At 30.3% G+C, this 25,473-nt stretch overlaps 2 protein-coding genes across 8 annotated transcripts in view; both read right to left on the bottom strand.

The window, feature by feature from the left end:
- The window catches only part of LOC145304636 (uncharacterized), a 71,709-nt gene extending 58,294 nt beyond the window's left edge, over window positions 1-13,415 (bottom strand). For all 6 annotated transcript variants that reach the window (XR_013874148.1, XR_013874146.1, XR_013874147.1 and 3 more), the window contains exon 1: window positions 13,377-13,415. The gene's annotated coding sequence lies outside the window, so the exon portion shown is untranslated. The remainder of the gene's footprint in view (window positions 1-13,376) is intronic.
- The window catches only part of LOC145304637 (ero1-like protein), a 56,655-nt gene that overhangs the window by 5,532 nt on the left and 25,650 nt on the right, over window positions 1-25,473 (bottom strand). For both annotated transcript variants that reach the window (XR_013874149.1, XM_080146569.1), the window contains exons 2-14: window positions 11,978-12,028; window positions 8,133-8,506; window positions 7,574-7,663; window positions 7,175-7,266; window positions 5,130-5,201; window positions 4,935-4,968; window positions 4,147-4,163; window positions 3,767-3,881; window positions 3,403-3,454; window positions 2,635-2,703; window positions 986-1,139; window positions 570-635; window positions 187-316 (exon numbers count right to left, since the gene is read on the bottom strand). Coding sequence is in view for 1 of the 2 variants with exons in the window: in XM_080146569.1 (XP_080002695.1) it covers window positions 187-316; window positions 570-635; window positions 986-1,139; window positions 2,635-2,703; window positions 3,403-3,454; window positions 3,767-3,881; window positions 4,147-4,163; window positions 4,935-4,968; window positions 5,130-5,201; window positions 7,175-7,266; window positions 7,574-7,663; window positions 8,133-8,289 (1,048 nt within the window). In the remaining variant the exon portion in view is untranslated. The remainder of the gene's footprint in view (window positions 1-186; window positions 317-569; window positions 636-985; window positions 1,140-2,634; window positions 2,704-3,402; window positions 3,455-3,766; window positions 3,882-4,146; window positions 4,164-4,934; window positions 4,969-5,129; window positions 5,202-7,174; window positions 7,267-7,573; window positions 7,664-8,132; window positions 8,507-11,977; window positions 12,029-25,473) is intronic.

Below are 25,473 nucleotides of genomic sequence, written 5' to 3'. Positions count from 1 at the left end.
ATCCTGTACCTATTTAAACAGTTTTTCAACATATTTACTTACAATTTTGTTTTGACTTTCATACATTTATATTTTGATTATTCAGTACTAACACTCTACAAGTGTTAATGTTTGTTTGTCCTACTGCATTTATTGATGTTGTCATCCTTGTTAAAACAATAATACCAAAAAAACCATGTTCGTTACCTGTAAAATAAGATTGTTTTCTAAGATAAGGAGCAGCCTTAGCCAAAGCTCTAAGCTCCAAAAGATACACAAAGTACAAGTTTTTCAACCAGTAAGGACCCTCACCATTCGTCGTCTCAGGGTCAAATCTCTAAATAAAATAATTAGATGATTTAATTTTACATTACCTACATTGGAAAGGTTAGATTGGACTACAGGTCAAACACCCCATAGGCGTGAGATCCTTATGGATAGTAGACATAAGTTTCCAGTATTGCTTCTAAAACGATACCTAATATCTGCTAGATTGGAACCGTTCCTAAGTCATTCATTTTAATCCCTGCGGAAAGCTGTATATAATACGATAGGATAATTAACTCTCCCAATGTCAAGAATGTACCAACCTGGTTGAACAGAGTAAGATTAGGTCCCCATTCTGCTGATTGTCCGAGAAAGGGTGTTTTGGATTCCTACAAAATATCAACTTTATACAACCAAGACAGATAAAAATTGAAATATAGCTTTCTATAAAAAGGCAAGACGTAAATATACTGAAATTTATCAGTAATTTTTTTCTTTGTCAATATCAATCGCATTGCAATGGCAAAAATTTACACTTTTTATGATGTTTCTAGAAGTAAATACTTACTGTTACTGTTTACCAATTTATAGGAAACTAACTGATCTTCGAAAAAACAAACTATGAAGCTGTGTATGAAATCTTTACAATATTTTTAAAAAGTTATAGCCGGACGGACGGACAAAGTAAGCTATATGATAGCTTCACTAAATAAATATTGAGTAATTTATGGACAATCACCTTAATAGGATAATTAGCAGACAGATGGATAGTAATGCTGGCATGCAGACCCGACACCGCCCTGTAGAAGGCTCTCTTCTCCAAGCAGAGGCTGTTAATCTTCTCGTTCCCGAACATCATGTTCATGGGCGTGTACGCGTCCTTGCCAGGTGAACTAAACAAGAACAACTATGTAGAAAAGCAGCGTTGATAAATTAGAAAAAAATATTCTAAAAGATTTTAAAAACTACTAATTGATAAGTAATGCTTTGATTTTTACAAGTGAAGCTTTTCTATAATTAGGATAAGTCTGTACGTCCGTCCGTATTTACATTTATGGGTTTCATAATTTATTTGTTGATTCCTGTAGCAGTTAGGTACAATTTATAAAGCGTAGCAACTCTTTAGTAGTTACTAGAAAGTCCGTAAGTTTATTGAAAACATACTGACATTAAACATATTTGGCAACAATTTTTGCATGATATAATTATTCTATTAATCTGATTTATGTAGTAATGATTCATAGGACAACAAGGTACATTATTAAAGCGAAACATCTCTTTAATTCCTAAAGTCCTGAACATGTGAAAAAACTTTTTCAGAAAGAAGGTGTATCAACTTTTTTTTTATAGCTAGCCGGTTCTTTTAGTAAGTAGTAGATGTAAAATTTTTCATAGAATTCAGATATGCAATCGGTTTTTTTGTAGACCTCTTATTTTTTAAGTAATTTAAGTTTTTTAAAAAAATAATTAAGTCGGTTTAAGGTACTAAAACGCAACAAAATAAAAGAAGAAAATGGCCAGTAAGAACAAAAATAGTAAGATCTTTAATTTGACACCTTACTTTTAAAATTCTGTTGAGTAATTATTGAAAAAATCTTTTTTTTTAACCTCGGTTTAATAAAAACTTTAGACCTAAATATTTTCTCAAACAGACATAAAAAAACATGGGTTCATATATACCTTTAGAATCAGAAAAATATTACGAATCCATTGTAAGCAAAATTGAAAAAAAGTAAAAAAAATTAAAAATTAAAAAATGGCCAATTGTATTTTTTGTTCTGGCAACACTATCGTCTTCCTTTTTTACCCCTTTTTTACCCCCTCTATACCCCCTTCCCATTTTTATACTCAATTCAAAAGTTAAGACGTTGCCTGTACAATATAATATGATATTTTCATATAATTCCTTTTATTGTAGTTTATATACTATATTGTAAACTTTTCTTTTCAATTTTGCTTACAATGGATTCGTAATATTTTTCTGATTCTAAAGGTATATATGAACCCATATTTTTTTACTTGTGAAATGATAAAATTGAGTTCAAATTTTTTCAATAATTACCTGACAGAATTGAAAAAGTAATGTGTCAAATTAAAGATCTTACTATTTTTGTTCATAATGGCCATTTTCTTTCTTTTTTTTGTTGCATTTTAGTACCTTAAAATCGACTTAATTTTTTTTTAAAACTTAAATTACTTAAAAAATAAGAGGTCTACAAAAAAAACCGATTGCATATCTGAATTCTATGAAAAATTTTACATCTACTACTTACTAAAAGGACCGGCTAGCTATAAAAAAAAAGTTGATACAACTTCTTTAAAGGACACGCAACTTTCTGTTTTGGTATTGAAGATATTTTTTATATAAGTAAGATTTCTTGATGTTACCTAAAACAATTTTCTTGGTATATGGCCCTCCAAACTCTTCTACTTGCCTCGCCAGAATATCCAGTATACCTAATAATAAAATAATCACATACTTGATATCAGTACTACTACTACACGTCATTCATTACGGTGTCTTAATTTGGGACACCTGTTATATTCGGCGAATGTGAGTTAATAAAGAGGAGCTCTTATGAGATAGCGGGACAAGTCATAATGTGCTTGAACGCGGAGCTGTACAAAAGTGTCTCAGCCTACTCCATGACGACTTAGGTCCAAACCTTAAGAAAATGTAGCTAATCATTAAATCAATAACAAAATAGTTTGGTTTTAGTGATATTAAGTTCCTCAAAAATACAAAATACTACATTACTACAAATACTAAAAACAGGCGGACACAGATCCTGTTACTTTTAATTAAATAATTAAAATTTTCCAGTTAAAATATGACAATTTTATTACCTATATTTATAAAAATGTTATCAGGATATAAAAATGCAATTAAATTTAAATAAAAACACTTGTGTCTTTTGAATTATTATACCTATTCAAAATATTCTACCTATTCAATAAAATAAAATACATATAAATGAAATTTTCATATATCATGAGAAACAATACTTTAAGATACCTAGGTAATGACTTTGATTTAATCATCTTTTAAGAGGTAAAACTTAAAATTTGCAACTAAAAGACATTAATCAGAAATTTTTTGGACTTTAGAATTCAAACTCTTTGCATGCCAATCTCAAATAAAAATAAGAATCTTACCTTTCAGGATTAAGAGTGAGGTCTACATGAACACAGTCCGTGCAGTCTTCATCTAAAATTAATTTCAGGTAAATGGTAACTTCTCTTGTATATTGGAGTTTTTGTATTTGTGTATTTGTGTATTTCATTTGTCATTTAAGATCTCATAAACTTCTTTAAGACAGATGTTTACAATATTCATTTTTTGCTATGGTCTGGGGCAGGGTTTATGCTTTAACAAGAAGGTGTTTATGAAAAAACCACAATAAAATATGTCAATCAGTTCATTTGTCCCATAAGCTTTTGCGTACCACTGAACGGGTTCTTCATAGAATAGACAATTAAAATCATTTATCTTTAAAATTTATTTTTTCTTCAAACTTACCCTCAAGCTCACAAAAATCAGCTGATTTATCATCATGCATTTTCCATCTTTTAAGGTCTAGGCTTGCAGCCTCCGATATACTCGCGTCAATTCTATCCAATTCTTCAGTAGATTCCTTAAAAATTCAAAATTTAAATACAAAATAAAGTTAATAGGACAATTCTATCAACTATAAAATTGGTGTCGAAATTCAAAATTTACTTAAGAGACTCTGATAACGATTATAAGGTTATTGTTAAATTGTTTTTTATTGTTACCCTGTTTAAATTCGATAAGACACTTATAACATGCCTAGATTAACGATAAGACGTACAGACTAACTCTTAGACAAAAGAAATTTATTTATTCTAATATTAATCCTTAAAAAATAAATGATTTACCTCTTGTTGACAAGAATAAGATAAGATAAGATAAGATTTATTTTCCTCAAAGGTACAACATATTTTATTAGATATATATTATAAATTATGTTACTATGCTTGATTTGTTTGATTCATCTGGTTTGTTGTGTTTGGTGCAGGTTAGATAATAATATACATAATAACAATTATTAAGTACCTAGCATGGAATTGGCCGAACTTCATCTCCACCTAGTTACCAGGCCAGTTTAAATTGAATGGAGACAATATTTTACAATAAAAATTCCATGCAACATTGTACCAGATAGTTGGCATAACCCTTTAAGGGTTGTGGAGCCACTGGTGTACTTTGACGCTTGCCAAGCCGATACAATGTTATATGTGCAAATAAATAATAATCTTAACAATGAAACAATATCTTGCTGTGTATTTCAGACATCCTCCTACTATCAGTTGCAACTTCTCCAAGCGTGAATTCGGAACAATTAAGGAACCAAAACCTCCATAAGGAGTCGCTATTCCCGTTGAGATCCCTTTTCAGCTCCAAATAGACAGTTTCCTTTATATCAAATTATTTTCATTATAGAGTGGAGTTTTGTCCGGGTTTTAAGGACATCTCCACACCAATAATTACAGGATAACGGCAAATTTCGCGATAACACTTGGTCCAATCCAAAAAATCCAAAAAAAAACCAAAGAAAAGTCCAAAAAAGGACAAGAATACCCTAATAATAATCATATCGTGTACTTAAGTGAACAAGGTGTAATGGTTGGTTTCGATTCCTACGGAATCTGATTTTTATTTTAATGAGATGCCTCTGCAGTGTACTTATTTTCTACAACCTTAATATAAAGATTGTGTTAATAAGAATCAAAATACGATCATATGGCAGCTTTATTCTTTCTTTTTATCAGATATTTTTGGGGGGATACTTGAAAATAGTATGAAATTATTAAGCACTATGAAGAATTAATAATATGTCATCTGTTTACTATTTACTCACCCTCGTGTGTCCGTTTTCCACTATCTGGCCGTTCAGTCCAGGGGGGAGATCTGTAGAGGGACAACTCTTAACCTAAAGAACAAGTGAAGAAAGTTAGCATATAATAAGCAAAGAAATAAGAAAGGGGTAGTTTTACGAAAGGCATTTGAACTTAATTTAGTGAACCGCATATATTTTCCTGGTTAATGGGTTAAACTACATTTATATGGCATATATTTGAAAGAATTTTAATTTTCTACCACGTAGATTTTCAAGTCTTGATATTTTTAAAACTACGTGGTAGAAAATTAAAATTCTTTCAAATATATGCTATATAAATAAAGTGTGTTACCTTTTTTTATGTTTTATTATTTTTTGGCAACAACTTGGTCAAAAATGCTCACAAATCAGACCTTTTTCGACCAAAGATACTCAAATGGTTCCTTTACAAGCCCAATCAATCAGTTTTAAGATATCTTTATATTTCAAGGAAAATTTATGAAAATACTAAAAAACAGCAAATTTAGGTGTTACCTTTTATATGCACAGACACCATAAAATCAACAGAAAAAATACTTATTTTTACTTTTCTGTCATTTTTTAAGTTTGATTCTGTTAAATTGGCTATTCTTGAAGGGATTTATGCATTGATTATACTGAAACATAATATTAGGCAGAAATTAATGTATTTCAAAGAAAGAAATTTTGGAAAATAAGAAATTCGACCTCTATCACTTCAGAGGACAGCTGCCAACCTCCAGTTGACAGGATGTAGTTAAATACTTGTTAGCAATAATAATTAGCCCAAAAAGTAAAACAAAATTTTTTTAATATGGTAAAAAAATGATAATCTAAATCTTAATTTTGGGGATGATGATCTTAAAGACGCTCTTGCTGTTGGTGATGATGACCCAGATGGTATCCAAATACATGAGCATTATGACAACTTATCTATTAAACTATGGTCCGATTTTTGTATTTGTAGCATTCTCCAATCAAGAGAAATCCCAAAACATACAATCATGGTTTTTTAATTCTCTAATTCATAAGGTAAATATAGTAGTTTTTAAAAGATAGTTATATTTCTTGTTACAACTTTTAATTGGAGGCTGCTACAAATACAAAAATTGGACCATAGTTCAATAGATGAGTTGTCATAATGCTCATGTACTTGGATACGATCTGGGTCATTATCACCACCAGTAAGCGTCCTTCAGAACATCATCCCCAAAATTAAGATTTAGATTATCATTTTTTTACCATATTAAAAAACTTTTTGTTTTACTTTTTGGGCTAATTATTATTGCTAACAAGTATTAAACTATATCCTGTCAACTGGAGGTTGGCAGCTGTCCTCTGAAGTGATAGAAGTCGAATTTCTTATTTTTAAAATTTTCTTTCATTGAAATACATTAATTTCTGCCCAATATTATGTTTCAGTATATTTTAATGCATAAATCCCTTCAAGAATAGCCAATTTAACAGAATCAAACTTTAAAAATGACAGAAAAGTAAAAATAAGTATTTTTTCTATTGATTTTATGGTATCTGTGCATTTAAAAGGTAACACCCAAATTTGCTGTTTTTTAGTTTTTTAATAAATTTTTCTTGAAATATAAAGATATCTTAAAACTGATTGATTGGGCTTGTAAAGGAACCATTTGAGTATCTTTGGTCGAAAAAGGTCTGATTTGTGAGCATTTTTGACCAAGTTGTGGCCTAACAATAATAAAACATAAAATAAAGTAACACACTTTCTGGTTTAACCCATTAACTAAAAAAAAATATGCGGTTCACTAAATTAAGTTCAAATGCATTTCGTGAAACTACCCCTTTGGACACAAAAACAAAAAATCTTTTTAAATTCGAGAAAATATATTACTCTAGACGTATCTACATTTTAAAACTTAAACTTACAAATTGAAAGGTAGAAGAATTCTACATTAAATCAAATAGATATTTGTACTTTATATGATTGTATATAGTTTCCATACATGAGAACACTAGTCAACAAAATAACACTAGTCAACAAAATAGCACTCATTTCAATATAAAATGTTATCTACCTGGCAATACGAGCTCTTGCATTTACCAGAACTTGGATCCCAGAAAGGACATTTCTTGTTCGGTGAATATTGAAAATATTTGAAGAAATCCTATTCAGGTAAAAACATTTACTTTAAGAAATACATTTGAAAATTTTTAATGAATAGTATAAAACTTTTAAAATGAAGTATTTATTGTTTTAGTTTTTAATTCTTTTTTTTTAAATATTGAATAGTGAAAAAAATCATTTCAGAATATTTAGGTATATAATCTATGAACTTTGTAATAAAAAAGTTTGAATTGGTCAAAATTATTTCTTTATATTTTTTTGTAATATTGGTTTATCTTATTATCTTATCTCTACACATCCAAATTTATAAAACATATTTAACAAAAATACTTATAACGTAAATATTCCTTATGTAACAAGCTATTAATTCTTGGTTGTATAACTTTATTGTTGAATTTATCAACTGTATCTACCTCACAAGAACAATCGTCAATTTGACCTATAACAAGTTGATAGTATCAGTATGAATTATAACAAGCGATTAAATTGTTCAGTTTATTATTTTGTAAAATTTAGCCTAAAGAGCTAAGAATTTTTAAAGAAAAGCATATGAAATCTTAAAAAAAACAATAAATCTAAATCTGACAAATATATTAATACTTTGAATAGACATTGAATTATATCATTTAAAAAAAAAAGAGCAGGTCATTTTGTTCGCATCAAAGCTGTCAATAATATGATATAAAGGCGCTGAAACTTGATAAAGAATAACATATGTAAGGGAAAAGAATTTTTCAGTAGCTATGCTATAAAAAAAAGATTATTATGTCACCAAAAAATCGATTTTGTCCCTAACTTTGCATTTAACTCAGCACTATGTATTTTTAAACTTGCCAACAGAATAGAATGCCGATCCTTAGGAATTATGGAAGTACCATGCACCCTAACTTAAATCAAATATAATTTACCTTTTAATTTACAGAAACACTGATCTGACAAAGGTCTTCGTTGTTCAAAAATATTTGTTTGTGGCAAAGATTTTGAATTGAAGCCAAAATTTGCAGACGTCAATCCAAAAAGACAAATTAATATCACTAAAATCTTCATTTTTAACATGAGTTTCATGTCTCTGACTATTATAATTTCATTTTATTTGTTTTCACAATCTTTGTCTTCAAGTTTCATCGTTTGAATATGTTTTATTGACTTTGCATGAGTCTTTGATTTCAGAACATCATTAAATGACTTTTTTCGCTTAATTTCCGCTAATTAGTGGCAAGTCATACATAGATGGCTTTTAATTTAAGGCATTTTAACTTTCATCGCCCTTGAAAGCATTTTTCTAATAAAATAAACAATTTTTATGTTAATTAGAATAAATTAAATTAACTTGAACAGGAAATGAAATATTTATATTTGAGAAGCAGACAAAAGACTGGAAAATGAACACATAACAAAAACATAAACAGCTGGAAATTTGAAGACATTTTTCCAAATATTTTTTCCCTTTATCAAAATTTGTTTTTCTTTACTGTAAAGTCAATTTTATAATACAAACAATACTTTTAAAAAATTAAATAACTACTTTGATACTTGTTAGAATATGACTTATTTTGTAAAATTGTGACTTTTTTTCAAAATTTATGACGGGAAAAATTATCTTAGAAATTTTAGTCCTCCAACCCTCATATCTCTGTTTATATTCTATCTTGTCTGCTTCCTGAGATTTCCAAGATTTGGGGTGTTTCTATTTAGTAGATTGTTATTTTATTTAAAAAATTAAACTAAGAAAATCCGCAAAAGCAGCCTTAAAGTTTTAGCAATATAATTATTAAGCAAAATAAAAATCTACAAAATATAAGTTTTTTAAAATTCAAAAATCATTATATTATAAGGTGGAAATAAACGTTTTACTACTGATATTAATCAAATATTACTGTTTACATAGTAAAATAAAAATTGTAATTATGTTTTTGTTGTGTTTAATTAATTTTTCCTTAAAGTTCTACGCTTACGTGTCCTAAGGATATTGGGCCATGGTGCCTTTCCCACTGCACCCCTTCTCCATGACAACATCCCTTACCCCATCCCCTTTTTTTATTAAGACGGAAGAAAAGGCATGTAAGTATGTATTAAAGTATACGCTAAGGACACGTAACTTTAAAGGTGCCACTTTATAACAGTAGCGCAGCTACTCTATAATTTGTCCTTTATATCATTTACAGTCAAAATCGTCAATTAATTTAGCATAAAGCTTCTATTATAAAATCAAGCTACTGAATTATATCTAAGCGTTTGAAAAGAAGTAAAAATGTGCCATAAAAGCGTCCTTAGATTGAAAAAATTGTCCTTGTTTAACTTGTATTAGTCTTGACGATTTTGTATATTTTGTTGTCTTACTAAAAAATGTAAAATGTAGTTCTTTATGTAAAACCGTGAAAAGCATATATTTGTTAAAGATAAAATAATAAGTTTTATAGTAGCGAAGCTACACTATAATTCACTTTGCCTGTCTGTCCGTCATTCCGTAAAGCTATTTGGGAAATGTTATTTGTTGGATGCTATTTGAGATAGAATGCTGTATTTAGTATAAAACTTACTTAATTGGTCCGTCATGCTACAAAAGCCATTTGTGTAAATTCATATGTAAAGGTTTCGTGACTTTCAAATATTCATAAAATCTTTCCCCTTTCAACTCTTCCTCTCTCTCCTTTATTTAATGGCCACAAAAAATTTGCTCTATTTATTACTTTGTTTGTTTGTCCATCAATAATTTTTTTGTAATATTAAGAACAGACCTACGGTCAAATAAATGGTTGATAGTCAGAGGTTTATTGATGAGCAATAATAACAACTTTATATCATTCCTTGTCCCTATCCCTCAGAGAATTACCGACAGACCTACAATTTAAGTGACTTGTAGAGTAGATACTCATTGGTAAGGGAAATCTTCAAAAATTACAGCCTTCTATCTCTAATGGATTTTATCCCTTCAGTTTTAGTAAAATTATTCATATTTCCTTTAAACAAAAGCTTAAAGTAAACATCATCACCATACAAAAATACATAAATATTCATATAACAAAGCATAACAAACTAACAGTAAAAAGAAAAACATTAGAACAAAACAGGTTTAAAACAGATAAACAAAAACAATATTAATATTAAATCTATGATCATGTTCAAAATATAAAACTATCAAATTAAATATCACCTTGTTAACATAAGGGGGGGGGGAAGTTTGTACACTTATAGGAAATAAAAATTCAGTACCAAAGTTTGGGAGGGTCGTATGGGCTTGTTTTTAAAGTTATCAACCTAATTCTTTTTGTAGGCTCTCTTATATGACTTGATATACACGGAAAACTCTGAAAATTGAATTTTGGGACTTTCCCTCTAGGGGCTAGTGGTGCAAAAGACCCCCCAAAACACTAAAATTTTAAGTTATGAGCTTATTTTTAAAGATATCGAGCTGATTTTTTAAATGGAAGCTTTTATTGCATAAATGAGTTGATTAGCCATCCCATATTTCATTTTTGCACCTTACCTCTAGGGGCATGTAAGCTCAAAACTTATAAATTTTGTATTTGGGGGGGTTGTTTTACTCCAAAAGCCCCTAGAAGTAAAGTGCAAAAATGAAATATGGGGTGGCTAATCAACTCATCTATGTAATAAAAGGTTCCATTTAAAAAATTAGCTCGATATCTTTAAAAATAAGCTCATAACTTAAAATTTTAGTGTTTCGGGGGGTCTTTTGCCCCACTAGCCCCTAGAGGGAAAGTCCCAAAATTCAATTTTCAAAGTTTTCCGTGTATATCAAGTCATATAAGAGAGCCTACAAAAAGAATTAGGTTGATAACTTTAAAAACAAGCCCATACGACCCTCCCAAACTTTGGTACTGAATTTTTATTTCCTATAAGTGTACAAACTTCCCCCCCCCTTATTGTTAATACTGAATAACTTTCACTGTATCCCAAAGAAACAAATTGAGACAAGCAAAAAGTCATATAAATGAAAGTTTAGATTATCTAATTAATTCGTTACATTCACACAAAGTACCTTGTTTAGCACTGATAACCTAAACCACCCACTCTCTTTTGAAATGAATTGATGGGGGGGGGGGGGGAAGTATTTTTTTTTGATTAGCCATAGTTTCTTAGAGTTTTGATCTAAGACTCCTGGAGTATGTTGAGACACTTTTGTATAGCCACCAGGGCCAGCTCAAGCTCCACGTTCAAGTATGACTTGACACGCTGTCTCATGAGAGCTCCTCGTTATTACCTCACCCTCGCCGATTTTTGAGTATGGCAGGTGTTCCAGATTAAGTCACCGTAATGAATGACACTCTCCTCAGAGGAGCCTGGAATTAAGGAATGTGTTGCTATTATACACATGATTATTAGGCTTCCAAACTACCTAACAATCTCCCTTCCAACGCAACTGGGGGAGGCTGCGTGAATCCACATTAGAGAATTTGAGACAACATGTTATGATTGCAACACGAGTGGGTTTGAACTCGAATTCTCATCACCGTAACTCAGTGCGTTACCACAGAGCTACGGTGCCCCCTTTCGTTTGTTTGTTTATTACTTTAGTTTAGGTCATATAGAGTACTGGGTATCCCCGGAGGGAGATAGAGGCACCGCAGGGCTAGGGCTCTCCGCATGGAATACGCAGCTCAGCAAATCATATGAAAAAACTACTCCCCACCTTTTCTTCTATTTGTTTTAAAATATAGGGGGGCAGGGTTGTCAGTGCTCAACTGGCAATGTGTGTGAAAGTACCACTTCATCACTTAAAAATAATCTTTACCTGGGGATCTTGTGTTGTATTTACCATCCATGGTTTAATGCTCCAAGCAGTCTGTAATAAAAATCATAATTAAAACTTTATTGTAATAGCAGGGTGTATTTAGAATTATCTACCTCAATATCTCAGAGATCTAAATTGATATGACAATTGCCGATAAAATGATGCACATCCCCAATAATGATAAACAAAATTACCCCTTTCGTAGATTAAAACTAGTGGTGGAAACGTTTAATCAACTTAATAAATTAATCAATCAAAATTCATTAAAGTCCCAAAGTTGATAAGCCAACGAATAAGAAAACGTAATTATAAAACTTTGGGGACTAGTGTAATAAACAGCCCATTGTCTGTGTCTCTCGAGTTTTTCCTTTACCCTTCCTAGTTTTGGTAGCAAAGCAACTCTATAATTCAAAATGTTCACCCTGTCGTCCATTAGAATGCTAATTAGCAATAACGGATGACTTTTTTAGTAGAAATTCCCTATAAAAGTGAAACTATATCGGACATCTATAATACAAAGTAGAACGATGTTTGTCTGTCTGTCTGTTTGTTTGTAGCGAAGGATTTTGGAGGGTGACAAACACCCCCAAAAAATGAAAAATACCCCCCCCCCCAAAAAAAAAAAATATTTTTTATTTTTTTTTAAATCTAAAACACGAAAAATTAGTTTGATAAAATCTCTTGGGGCAAAGCCCCAAGAGGCTAGGGGCGAAGCCATTAGTTAGATATATGAGAATAACAATGGTTTACTCGGCTAGATTATGACTTTTATATCTCATTTAGTCTGTCTAATTCTCTCAAATAAATCATAGGAAATATGTGTTTTTCTCAGTTGTTATCAAAGATATACTGCTGAAATTTTGTTGAAGTCCGGTTGGAAAGGAAAAATAGGGGTGATTTCTCTTGGGAGGGGGGTGGTAACCTCCGCCTAATTAGTTATAAATCTTCTCTGGAGCTAAGAGAAGCTTTACTGTAAAGGAGAACCATATCGGTTCAGTGGTTAGCGAGATACTTCGTTTCTTACAGGCAGACAAACAGACAAACAAGGATATAAATAATAACCAGTGAAAACTTGCGAAGTATTTAATTAACAAGGATGACAACATCCATAAGTAGCGAAGCACAAAAAATCGTAGATGGGAATACGTACAGGTAGATTTAAAAGGATTTTACTAAAATCAAGAATAGATTTATTGGATAAAATAAACATGAAACCTTGTTTTATTTTGTATGATGACAATGGTCAAAGTAAATTATATTAAAGATGCTAATAACAATGGGAAAAATTATTTTATTTTAAAGTTATTATGTTTTTCAACCTATTTTTAAAAAAATTACACTATTCTAAGACATGAAGATATATTTCGATTTTAGCAATCATTTTCAATTCATTTTGTCTCTTGTAGAAGTGAATCAAGCAATATTAGCTTGGTCGTTTTAGATACTGATATCCCGTAAAAGTTTGAAAATTGGATCAAAAAAGACAAAGACATCAATGGGGAAATATGTAAAACATAAAAATAGCCAAAAACCTGATAAAAGGCAGTCTGGCCGCCATGGTTGTTTACTTAAAACGACAAAAAAAATAATTTTTAAATCCTTAAATTAAAAAATTGGGAAAATCGGACCATATATACTGAAGATATGGAAAAAAGTGTAAAATATATAATAAAAAAAGCCTAAAACCTGCCAAAAAGGCAGTCCGGCCATCATGGTTGTTTTCTTTAAAAGACGGGAAATTTAATTTGATATCTATAACTGAAAAAAAAATTTGAAAATCGGACCATAAACACTGAAGATATGGAGAAAAATGTGAAAAATATAAAAATAGCCTATAACCTGCTAAAAAGGCAGTCTGGCCTTCATGGTTCTGTCTTTAAACGACGGGAAATTTAATTTTGATATCTGTAACTGAAAAAATTTTGAAAATCGGACCATAAACACTGGAGATATGGAGAAAAATGTGAAAAATATAAAAATAGCCTAAAACCTGCTAAAAATCGGTCCGACCGCCAATGATGTTTTATAGTTAATTGTGCTTCTTAATGGTGGGAATGTTGTCAAAAAATTTCAGCATTCTATCTTTTATAGGGGCTGAGTAAATCCCATTTCCCCCATAGCGTTACGGACTGACGGACGGACAAAGTAAATTATAGAGTAGCTTCGCTACTAAAAAGGATGTGGTAATTAAATCCAAACTAATTTCCTAAATGGATTTGAAGGGGGAAATGTAAACAAAATTGCCACAAAATAATCATAGTTGTATTCTCTTTAAGGTAACTGCAAATTATGCCAACATTAATTTGACAAAAGTTGTAAAAATCACTTCTCAAGTTTAGTGTTTGCTTTTTTTTATCAGATAGTTACAAAAATCTGTAATTCTCTTTGTTGCGCTTTTAATGGACAAAATTATTCCCTTTCTAAACTTGTTTATCAGTTTTTTGTTTAAAAAATATTCTACCTAATAAATGTTTTAGAGGTATTAAACAAAAATACTCAAAGCTATGCCACTTTAAATTCTAACAGACAAAATTAGTGTCACTATTTTATTCAAGTTTTAATTTTTTTGGCTCTTGCAATAAGATATCAAAGCAGATTACAATTGTGACACAATCCTATAATATAAAGTAATAAGCTTTTTTTTGTCTGTAGCGAAGGATCTCATAACCGCTGAACCGATATGGTTCTTCTTTACAGTGGAGACTCTTATAGGCTCTGAGATGGTTTAAGGCTAGGTATGGTTTTAGGCTATTTTTCTGCCCTTCAAATATAGAGCCCCTAGATGCTAGGGGCGCATCCGCTAGTATAACTATAAAGTATTAGTTTTACTTTGTACACCATTCTTTGTACGCAAAGCACACACAAAATGTGTGCATAAATATATGCATACAAATATGTATATACAAAAATGTTTAAACAGTTAAGGGTACAAAGTTTCTTTTCCCCTTAAGAGATGACGGGCTCTTAAAGTTACAAATGTTATTGTTACTGAAAGAAAAATGCGCTAAAAATAACATATAATGGTCATTCATTTAGCCACCACCTGATAATGTATAGCAAGTGAATTTTCTTGTTCCAATAAGAAGATAAATAACTAAATGGTCCAAAATGTAAAAATGAAGGTCGTTTTTTTAGCCACCACCTAAAATTGTAAAGCAAGTGAATGTTCTTGTTTCAATAAGAATGAAAATTGACAAAAATTAACCAATAAAGGTCACTTATTTAGCCACCTCCTGACAGTGTAGGACTGACTGACAAAGTAAGTTATAGAGTAAACATTTATAACCAACAATGAAAACAAGTGAATGTTCTTGTTTCATTAAAATGCAAACTGTCAAAAATGGTCCAATATGTAAAAATAACGGTCACCAATTTAGCCAGCACCTGCCAAATAGAAAGCACTGGTGAATGGTTACTATAGCAAGACAGAAAAAGGGTAAACACTAGACACTGAAGCAAATATAACACTGAGAGAGAAATAAAAGAGGGAAGGTTAAGCAGAAAAAAGGTATTTATGTGAAAAAGGAAGTTTTATGTCATATTTTTAGTAGAAATCTACTTTATGGTTGGAAATGAATTGCTTTTATTCTGTCTGTAATAAAAAGGTTAGGAGAAAATAAGATAAATATCTAAGTTGCTGTTCAATATAAATGGCTTGTATTTTTTTTGTAGATTCTTGTAAAGAATCAGTATCTTTTCTGAAACTTATTTGGTCGTTCTTCCATTTCGCAAGTGGGAAATTTGATTTCTGTAATAGGGAAATGTATTTTTTTTCAACTTCCAAATGAGACTTTAAAGTTCCCATGGGCAATTTAAACCTACTTCTTTGAATAAAATGGGATGAAATATGATTTGCTTTTCAGCTTTATGAGATAGCTTCGGAAATTTATTCGTGATTTAAAGAAACCTGACAAACAGAGTCCAAACATTAAAGCATAAAAGTTATTTTTTTTGTTTCATATGAAGGACACCAAGCGACAAAGAGAGAGAGAGAGAGAAAGAGGGAGAAAGAGAGAGAGATAGAAAAGAGAGAGAGGGAGAATAAGAAAGAGAAAAACCATGGGTGAAATTTTGCGGCATTGAAATCCATATTTCCATGGGAGAGAGGTTTGTAGCAGTCAGTTTGTTAGTGCATTTGTGCCGGTTTAGTGCCTTTTGATCTAACCAAAGCTTTTAACACAGTATACTTGTGCATTCTTAATTGTAACATGTACATATCTTAATTTTTAGAATAATTTTTAAGGTTAATTTATAACTAATTACAGGCTTCAGCAATATATATTATCTTGTAACATTAGAGTAAGGATTAGGCGAATTTTGCCGGTTATAGGCCTATAAAAAGTATTCAATTTTTAAGAGAAATTCATATTTAAAAAAAGTTTATAAAAGATATGTTGTTTTGGAAAAATTATGGATTTTTAAACCCCAGTAAAGTATTTGACATTAATCAATTGTGCTTGTATTTAGTAGTTCATTTTTAATTATAGATCACATCAATAGAATTAAGATTTTGAAAAGTAGGTTGTACCAAATTTAATCCTTATGATTCCTAATGATACAAAAAGAACATTTATTAAAAGTATTGCATCAAAATTACATAGTATTAATGTCAGGTTTTTATCTGATATAATAAGTTATTTTTGCAGTAACTAAACTAGGTGTCATTGATTGAAGCTGTGTTTGGTTTTATTCAATAAAAATTTAATTATTTTCTCTAGAACTGCAACCAATATTTTACCCATTAATCGGAAATTATCAAAAAAAATAATGCATTTACTTAACAACAAAAATTAAAATAAAATTGAATTAAAATTAAGGTGGAATAGTTTTTTTAATCAAGTCCCAAAAATATATGTATTGTCCATACACTGTATCCTGTATTTAAGTAATTTTTTGATCACATTTATACACAATTTTGATTAGAACTTTATAGATGTGTTCATCCTTCTTTTTTTCCCTAAAACCGTCATTGAATAACATGCAAAGTTAAATTATTAAGTAAACTCAAATTAAATATTTATATCATTTGAATTTTTCAAGTTATATCTAGAATTAAAGTTTAAAATAGAAATAAACTAAGATTCAAAGCCATTAGATGCACAGAAATGTTATTAAGTAAATGCAGACGGACAATTTAAATTATGGAATAGATTTAACAGGGAAATCATATCAAGAAGATCTTATTCCATTATCCCAAAATTTAATATCTTTAGCCGAAAAGCAACAACCCTTGTGAAAGACACCAAAAAAATTTAGTTGTAGAGATGTTCAGTATTCATATCAGAAAATATGAGAAACTATTTCTTGACAAATAATCTCCCCCACCCCCCATGTTCATAGTTTTTGAAGAAGAAAAAAACTGATAGTCCCAGCGGGGGGAGGGGGGGGGGGGTGTAAAACACTGTGCGGCACTATTCCTTACTTATCCCTTTCTATCTATTTAAAGTTGTTTTAAAAAGTCCGTCCATGGTCCTGATATAATATTGGTAAAATCGCCAAAAATATTAATAAAATTGAAAAATGCCTTTATAATATAAAGTTAAAATCAAACTATTCGCCATATTCTTGAAATCTAAACCATTCTTACAAACTAAATCTAATTTGTACCAACCTATTCCTAATGTCTAAAGTAAAAACAACAGATCGATATTTGGCGTAAAAATAAGAATTTTCACAGAAATATTTTAATGTTTCCAGCCTTTGTGATAACAAAATGAATGAAAAATAAATATTTAAACCGGACAGACAAGTATTTTAAGTACAAAATAGTGTTTAACAGATTATAATCAAATAAATGTACTATATTTTTGAGCATATAGAATAAAAACTACCAATGCGTTTTCAATGTTATTTGAATTATTAAAACCTAAAAGTGAAGCTTACCTATAATTAGGTTAGGTTGGTCTGTCCGTAATTGTTAGCTTTTTTCTTTAATTTAGACATGTTAGAATTGATTTCAAACTTAGTTAGGTACGATTTACTTGTACATTTACATGTAGATTTTTAACCTTTTTAACAACAATTTGTTATGTGTTTTATTCATCATTTTCATCTTATTTTTGGAATAAATATTCCTATTATACCAAGGTATAATGTTATAAGCAAGCATCTTTATAATCAAGTCTTAAAAATGTAAGTTTGTCCTTAAACAATATCCAGTATCTAATTACAATTTTGTTTGGACTCATACATTTATATTCTGCTTATTTTGTTCTGACACTTTACAAGTGTTGATGTTCGTTGGTCCTACCGTTCCAGAGCTTTGCTTTTATGGATGATGTCATCCTTGTTTATATTGTCTTACTATGTATAAACAAATACATTTCTTAATAAGGAAGAAAAAGCCAATAAAAAGATATTTTTTGAGTGGACCACCTACTCTATAAGTCTTACATTTCTGCAAGGTCTAGGACAAATAAAATCTTGTTAAAAATAAATAAAATTAAGTCAATAGTTTCTTGTAATTATTATGTATTAACTTGTAGAATTGGCTATAGAGAAAAGGTGATTTAAAGTGATTGAGAAAGTCCTTTAGACTAAATTCCATTTGTTTTCTTATTTAAACATCCCTATATAAAAGTAACAGGATGTGTGTCTATCTGTCTGTGTATACCAAAGGGTCTCGCTTACCGCTGTACCGAAGTGGTACTTTACAGTGAAGTTTTCCATAGGTCCGGGGAAGGATTATAACTCTTTTGAGGAGGGTACCACCACCCTGCCAAGATAAATTGCCCCTAAACACTGACATTCTCCTTTTAATTTTCAAAATTAAAAGGAGATGTTCAACCACCAACCTCCCTTTCTACAAGTGCCCCTAAGGGCCTAAATAAATATTTTAAAAAATATGTTTTAAAGCTTCGCTATTATTGGACATCCTTCCGATTGTTTTTATCTTTACTAGGTACCAATGCAGACAATAGATTCTCAGCATTTTCGCCACATATTCCAATAATTTTTGCAGATAAGTTGTCAATGGATTTAGACGTTCTTGTAAAACTAAATTCAGTTTTAAAAATAGCAAAACATGACAAAAATACTCTCATTAACGAGGAGTAACAAATTGATAAATGTATAAAAGTTTAGATGTACATTTCAGACAACTACCTCCCCAAAAAGGAAGGACCCATTAGCTAAGAAACGAAAATGAATTTCATTAAACTAGCTTTCTCAATTAAGCTAGTATCTCTTGTTTGTTTTTTCTTGGTTTAATGTATTTTTTTCAGTTTAAGGGGCGACAAATTACCTTTGTCCTTTTTGGTTTTTGTCCGCCTCATGATCAAAACATTTTAGGTACTTTTTACCAGTTGTTCTCTTGTATAGACCTGACATTGTTACAATTTCAGAAGAACAAAAATCCTAAACAATTTTCTATTCTCCATTGTCCTAACCCCCCCCCCCCTTAATGGCTGAGACTAGACCTGAGAATAAAGGCAGACTTTATGCACAGATTTTTGCATGTATACACACTTTACCATGGACATTGTCCAGTGCATTCATATTGGATATAAAAATTATGGTCACATCACTCCAGAGAACTTATTAACAATGTTCATCCATTTGTACTTACCTATAACAAAGAATATAAGTCAAGAAAAAATCTAAAAACATGCAGATTGTATTTGAAGGAAGTCCGGATGGAAAATGTAATGGTTACAAATTCTTAAATAAATTAAAATAATAAACATACCCAACAATTATAACCACAAACGAATCTTGTAAAAAATGCATTTATGGAGTATGTGTACTTTTGAAAAAGTAGCAAAGTCTATAAAAAATGTCTGGTCCATCATTATCAAATCCAATATATGTCCCCAGACTAAAAACTGTTGTACTGTCATTACTAGCAATGAATATTGATCCTAGGACAAAAAACAATTAAAGGGATACTTCCAACAAAGTGCATCTGAATCTAAAATTAGTAATCCCATTAGTATTTCCTATTTAATAGTATATTAGTAACTAGCGACTACGCCCCCTAAAGGGCCTCTAGGGGCACTAATGGTGGTGTGGAGGGTAAGTTGACTACCTACCCATTTCACTGTGGGCTACAATTGAATCAAGACAAAAGTAAGTGCCGAGCCCTGGGACCTATGTAGGGTGAAAATAGACATAAATCCTTGATGATTTCAGGTGGAGACAAAATATTTTAGCGGGGTCTTTTGGTTTTTTTTCAATTTAAAGTTCTGAAAAAAAATTGAAAAAAATATGAAAATCTTTAATAAAAAACAAACAAAAAATAATTTTCAATATTTTTTTTTACTAAAAGATACAAACAACTTATATAAATACTATAAGCTTTAAAAAAATCACAATTTTCAAATTTAGACTTTCAATATAAAGATTTGTAGAAAAAACCTAACAACAAATTCTAACATATTTCTGATCAACATAGCAATAAAACGTCTTTTGCAAAATCTTTATCATCAAAAATAAATAGCACTTACTAAAGACTTTTTTTCATTTAAACTTATGCTTTTCACATTATTTAACTTTAAAGATTGATTTTTTCTAAAAGAAAGGTTGTGTGATTTTTTTATTCATAATTAATTGCCTAATTTTGAGATTTAGATAAAAAACTTTACTACTTTATATTACTGGATAATCTTATAGCAGCGGCTACGCCTCTAGAGGCATATGAGGCCCTTGGGTTGGGGGGGAAGTGGAACCCCCCTTACAATTACAGTTTTTTTAATGAATAAGTCAAAAACATTTTTTTTGGAGAGTTAATTCTCTTGGGATAGTGGTGGTACCCTTTCCTAAAATAGTTATAAACCTTACCAGGACATATGAAAAGCTACCATGTAAAGGAGAACCATAGTTCACAAAGACTCACATAGAACCTGTTACTTTATTATAAAGATACATATATACACAGAAACTCTACAATCAGAGTATGTTTGTTTGTTCATCCGTCTGTATAAAAACAATACAGAACATATTTATTTTGCTTTAGCGGCTACGCCCTTAGAGGCCTTTAGGGGCACTTAAGAGGCGAAGAAGGGGTTGAATTCAACAACTATATTTTTATTTTAGGCTTAAAAAGAAAAAGTTTTTTTTGTGTGTTGTGATCCTTTTTTAAGGGGCGATTTCTCTTCTCTTTCTTAAAAGAAGTTATAAACCTTCCAAGGACCAGTGAGAAGCTACATAGTAAAGTAAAAAAAGAACCATATCAGTTCTTAAGCATCAGAAAGATGGACAAACAGACATCAATCTATTTTGTATCATAAATAGTGCTTTAAAGCAGGGAGAGAAATATCATCTGGAAAAAAAATTTCCTATCGTCTAAAAGTTATATCCCTGTATAAAAAAGATAGGATGTCCGTGTGTTTTTTCTGTCTGTGCCTAAAGTTCTTGCTAACCGCTGGACCAATTTGGTTCTTCTTTATTGACCTATCTTTTAGACTGATAATAGGATCAACATATTAAGGAGTAGTTTAGTGTCTATTAATCCTTATATAAAAGTAACAGTTTCTGTGTCTGTCTGTTTGTGTGTGTGTGAGGGTGTCTGTCGGTATCGAAGATTCTTTGTAACCGCTTAACTGATATAGTTCTTCTTGTTTCAAGTTTTTCATGGTCCTTAGAACGAAGTTTTGAGTTTAGAAAAAATTAGTTCCTACCCAACATTTAAAAAAAACTTTTTCTTTTACATACTAAAACTGAAAGTAGGGGAGGGGTCAACTTCCCCCCACTTGTCAAGGGCCCCTAGATGCCTCTAGGGGCAAAACCGCTAGTGATAAAATAATTTTTATCTTGAATTATAATTAAATTGTTCTTTTTCCATTTAATAAAATATAATTGTAATTATCAACCTCAAAGAATATCCAGAATTAGGTAATTGGATTTAACAAGGGAAAAAGACAACATCCATAATTAGTGAAGCTCTTAAGAAAATAGCAAGTGATACAAAAATATATTAATCAGAGCGAGATGGGACAATGGGCTGTTTATTAGACTAGTCCCCATAGTTTAATATAGGAATTTGTTATTCGTTGGCTTAACTACTTAGGGGACCTGTTGCGATTTTTGTTTGGTTTGATTATTAAATTAAGTGCCCAACATTTCAACCATTAACTGAAACATACAGAAGGGTTATCCATGTATCATATTTGGGAATGTAAATCAATTTAGCGGTCATTGTCTTATCCCTTTAGATCCCTGAATAGTAATTAAAAATTATCAATGGTTCTTTTTTTATATGTAGCTTCTCATTGGTTCTTGGAAGGTTTATAACTTATTTTTGGAGGGTACCTCCACCATCCAGGAGAAATCAACCCCTAAAAAAGGACCCCATTTCACACACAAAAAATAACTTTTTCTTTTTAAGTCTAAAATAAAAATTTAGTTGTAGAATTCAACCACTTCTTCCCCTCTCAAGTGCCCCTAAAGGCCTCTAGGGGCGTAGCCGCTAGTAACAAATAAATATATTCTGTAATGTTTTTATACAGACAGATGAACAATTAGACATACTCTGATTGTAGAGTTTCTGTGTATATATGTATCTTTATAATAAAGTAACACGTTCTATGTGAGTCTTTGTGCACCAAGGGATCTCACTAACCACTGAACCAATATGGTTCTCCTTTACATGGTAGCTTCTTATATGTCCTGGTAAGGTTTATAACTATTTTGGGGAAGGGTACCATCACTATCCCAAGAGAATTAACTCTCCAAAATAAATGTTTTTAACTTTTTCATTAAAAAAAACTGTAATTGTAAGGGAGGGTTCCTCTTCCCCCCCAACCTAAGGGTCCCTATATGCCTCTAGAGGCGTAGCCGCTGCTAGTAGAGTATCCAATGATATAAAGCAGTAAGGTTTTTTATCTGAATCTCAAAATTAGGCAATTCATTATGAATAAAAAAATCACGCAACCTTTCTTTTAGAAAAAATCAATCTTTAAAGTTAATTAATGTGAAAAGTATAAGTTTAAATGAAAAAAAGTCTTTAGTAAGTGCTATTTATTTTTGATGATAAAGATTTTGCAAAAGACGTTTTATTGCTATGTTGATCAGAAATATGTTAGAATTTGTTGTTAGGTTTTTTCTACAAATCTTTATATTGAAAGTCTAAATTTGAAAATTGTGATTTTTTTAAAGCTTATAGTATTTATATAAGTTGTTTGTATCTTTTAGTAAAAAAAAAATATTGAAAATTATTTTTTGTTTGTTTTTTATTAAAGATTTTCATATTTTTTTCAATTTTTTTTCAGAACTTTAAATTAAAAAAAAACCAAAAGACCCCGCTAAAATATTTTATCTCCACCTGGAATCATCAAGGATTTATGTCTATTTTCACCCTACATAGGTCCCAGGGCTCGGCACTTACTTTTGTCTTGATTCAATTGTAGCCCACAGTGATTTGAAATTTTGATTCAAAAAAGAGGGGATATCTCTTAGGGGGATAGTGGTACATTCCCCCAAAATAGTTAAAACCCTACAAGGACCTATGAGAATCTACATTATAAAGAATTCTTTTATTTATTGCTGCCAATAATTTTTTCTTGTGACAATGGTATGTAACTATTAAATAACTATTTTAGATGCTAAACTTGTTAAATACTCTTTTTGTTCCTAAAACTTTATTATTTCAGTAGAAATTCAATAATATTGTACTTAAGCCATTCATCTATGATAGACTTTTTACAGGCTATGAGACTATGCAAATCCAGATTCATTCATTTGAGCAAAATAGACTATGCACAAACAAGAGTAATTTGCACCTCACAGCAGAGAATTCAAGCTTTTTTAGTCTACTAGTGGCTGCGTCCCTATCATCTAGAAGAAAAAGGGTCAAAAATTTCCTAAAACCATCTCAATAAGAAGTATAAAAAATAGTCTAAAACCATCCTGGGACCTAAGTAAAGCTCCCAAAAAATATAGATATCAATCGGTTCAGTGGTCCGAAAACAAAAAAAAATTACTTCTTTATATAAAAGGATTTAGTAATTTAATGATAAAAATAGATAAATTATATAATCAGGAAAACAATAAAAAGAGTTTTGACTATATATCATTTCATGCTTTGTTGAATTCAAAGTGTAATTAAATCACAGTAAAATATCAAATGGCGATAGAAGCAGAAATATATCACCTAATTCTGATAACTGATAAAAATTCAAATAACCTTCACTGTCAATAGTTATTTAACATATTTTTGGTAAATCTTTATTAAAATTAACATAAATTCTTATTATGGAATAAGGAAAATTATTATAGAGAAAAATAACTATTTTGTAACAGTGGATAAAAAGAGGGTGGTCATTTTCTAGTAAATCCCTTAAAGGTGTGTATTATAAGGCCTAAAAATAGTAGTAGAACGATAAGGTGCTCTATATATTTGTATTCCCTATTGAATAGAACATTAGGGAAATTTTTTTTTATTTTTTTTTTTTTTGATAACCGTACCTGGAATATCTTTAAAAAATACGAAATTTCTATCAAACGCTTTGTTTGGCTCAAACTGACAAAAATTTAAGGTAAAGGTTAAGAACAATCTAGACCATTAAACAAAGGAAGAAGCCATTCTTTACAGGTTGTACGAGCAGTGAACATTAAAATGAAACTTTAACAAATCATTAATAAAATGACTTAGTGAAACAAACCAACACAACAAGTTACATACAGACAATTTTGAAAACATTCAGATATACAATCTATATAAGAAGGTAGTTGTTCGCTGTAGTGAAATTGAAATGAAACAATGCACATTGAAACCTTCTACTTCAAAGCAAACAAACATGAAATTCCACAAACATAAAACTAATTTTTGTCACCTTGAATAAATCAACCTGTAAAGAATGGCTTCTTCCTTTGTTTAATGGTATAGATTGTTCTTAACCTTTACCTTGTACCTATAGAAAACATTATTAAAGGAAGCCTGCAAGAAATACCACGCTTTAACTGCTGAAAGACTGCCACAAGTAGACCAAATACCCCAAATTTGAAGCCTTCAGCTTCTATAACAAAAAAGTTCTAGGCATTTTAAAATGACATTTTATGTACAATGGAAATTTTGAAAGAATTGCAATGCTCATGTTAAAAACTTTAAAATTAAACTACGTGGCCTAGAAACAAAATTATAAGCTTATTTTTGTCATAAATTTAGGTTTCCAGTAACTAATTATATTTTTACAATAAAAATACCCATTTTTATAGTCAAAATCATTAAAAAAAAATAAGTTTTACTTGCGTTGTACCGAATGTACTGTAGCCAATCAGAAGGCTGAATCAGCTTAACAACCAATCACAGCTAAGCTTGTATTAGTTTACCCCTTTGTTTCCGCTATGATTTTTGTTTAAAAATGCAATTTAAATCGAATTTTTTTCATAGATTTTGACTATGAAATGTGGTGTTTTTATTGTAAAAATGTAATCAGTTACAGGCAATCTAAGTTTCTGACAAAGATAAGGTTATAATTTTATGTCTAGGCAACATAATTTAATATTGTTTTTTCTTTTATGAGCATTGGAAATCTTTCAAAAATTCCATTGTACATAAA

This window comes from Acartia tonsa, chromosome 13 (assembly GCF_053477335.1).
Source record: "Acartia tonsa isolate MP-2025a chromosome 13, ASM5347733v1, whole genome shotgun sequence".
NCBI lineage: Eukaryota > Metazoa > Arthropoda > Copepoda > Calanoida > Acartiidae > Acartia > Acartia tonsa.
Note: the sequence above shows the minus strand (reverse complement) of the source record. Positions and strands in the feature narration are given on the sequence as shown.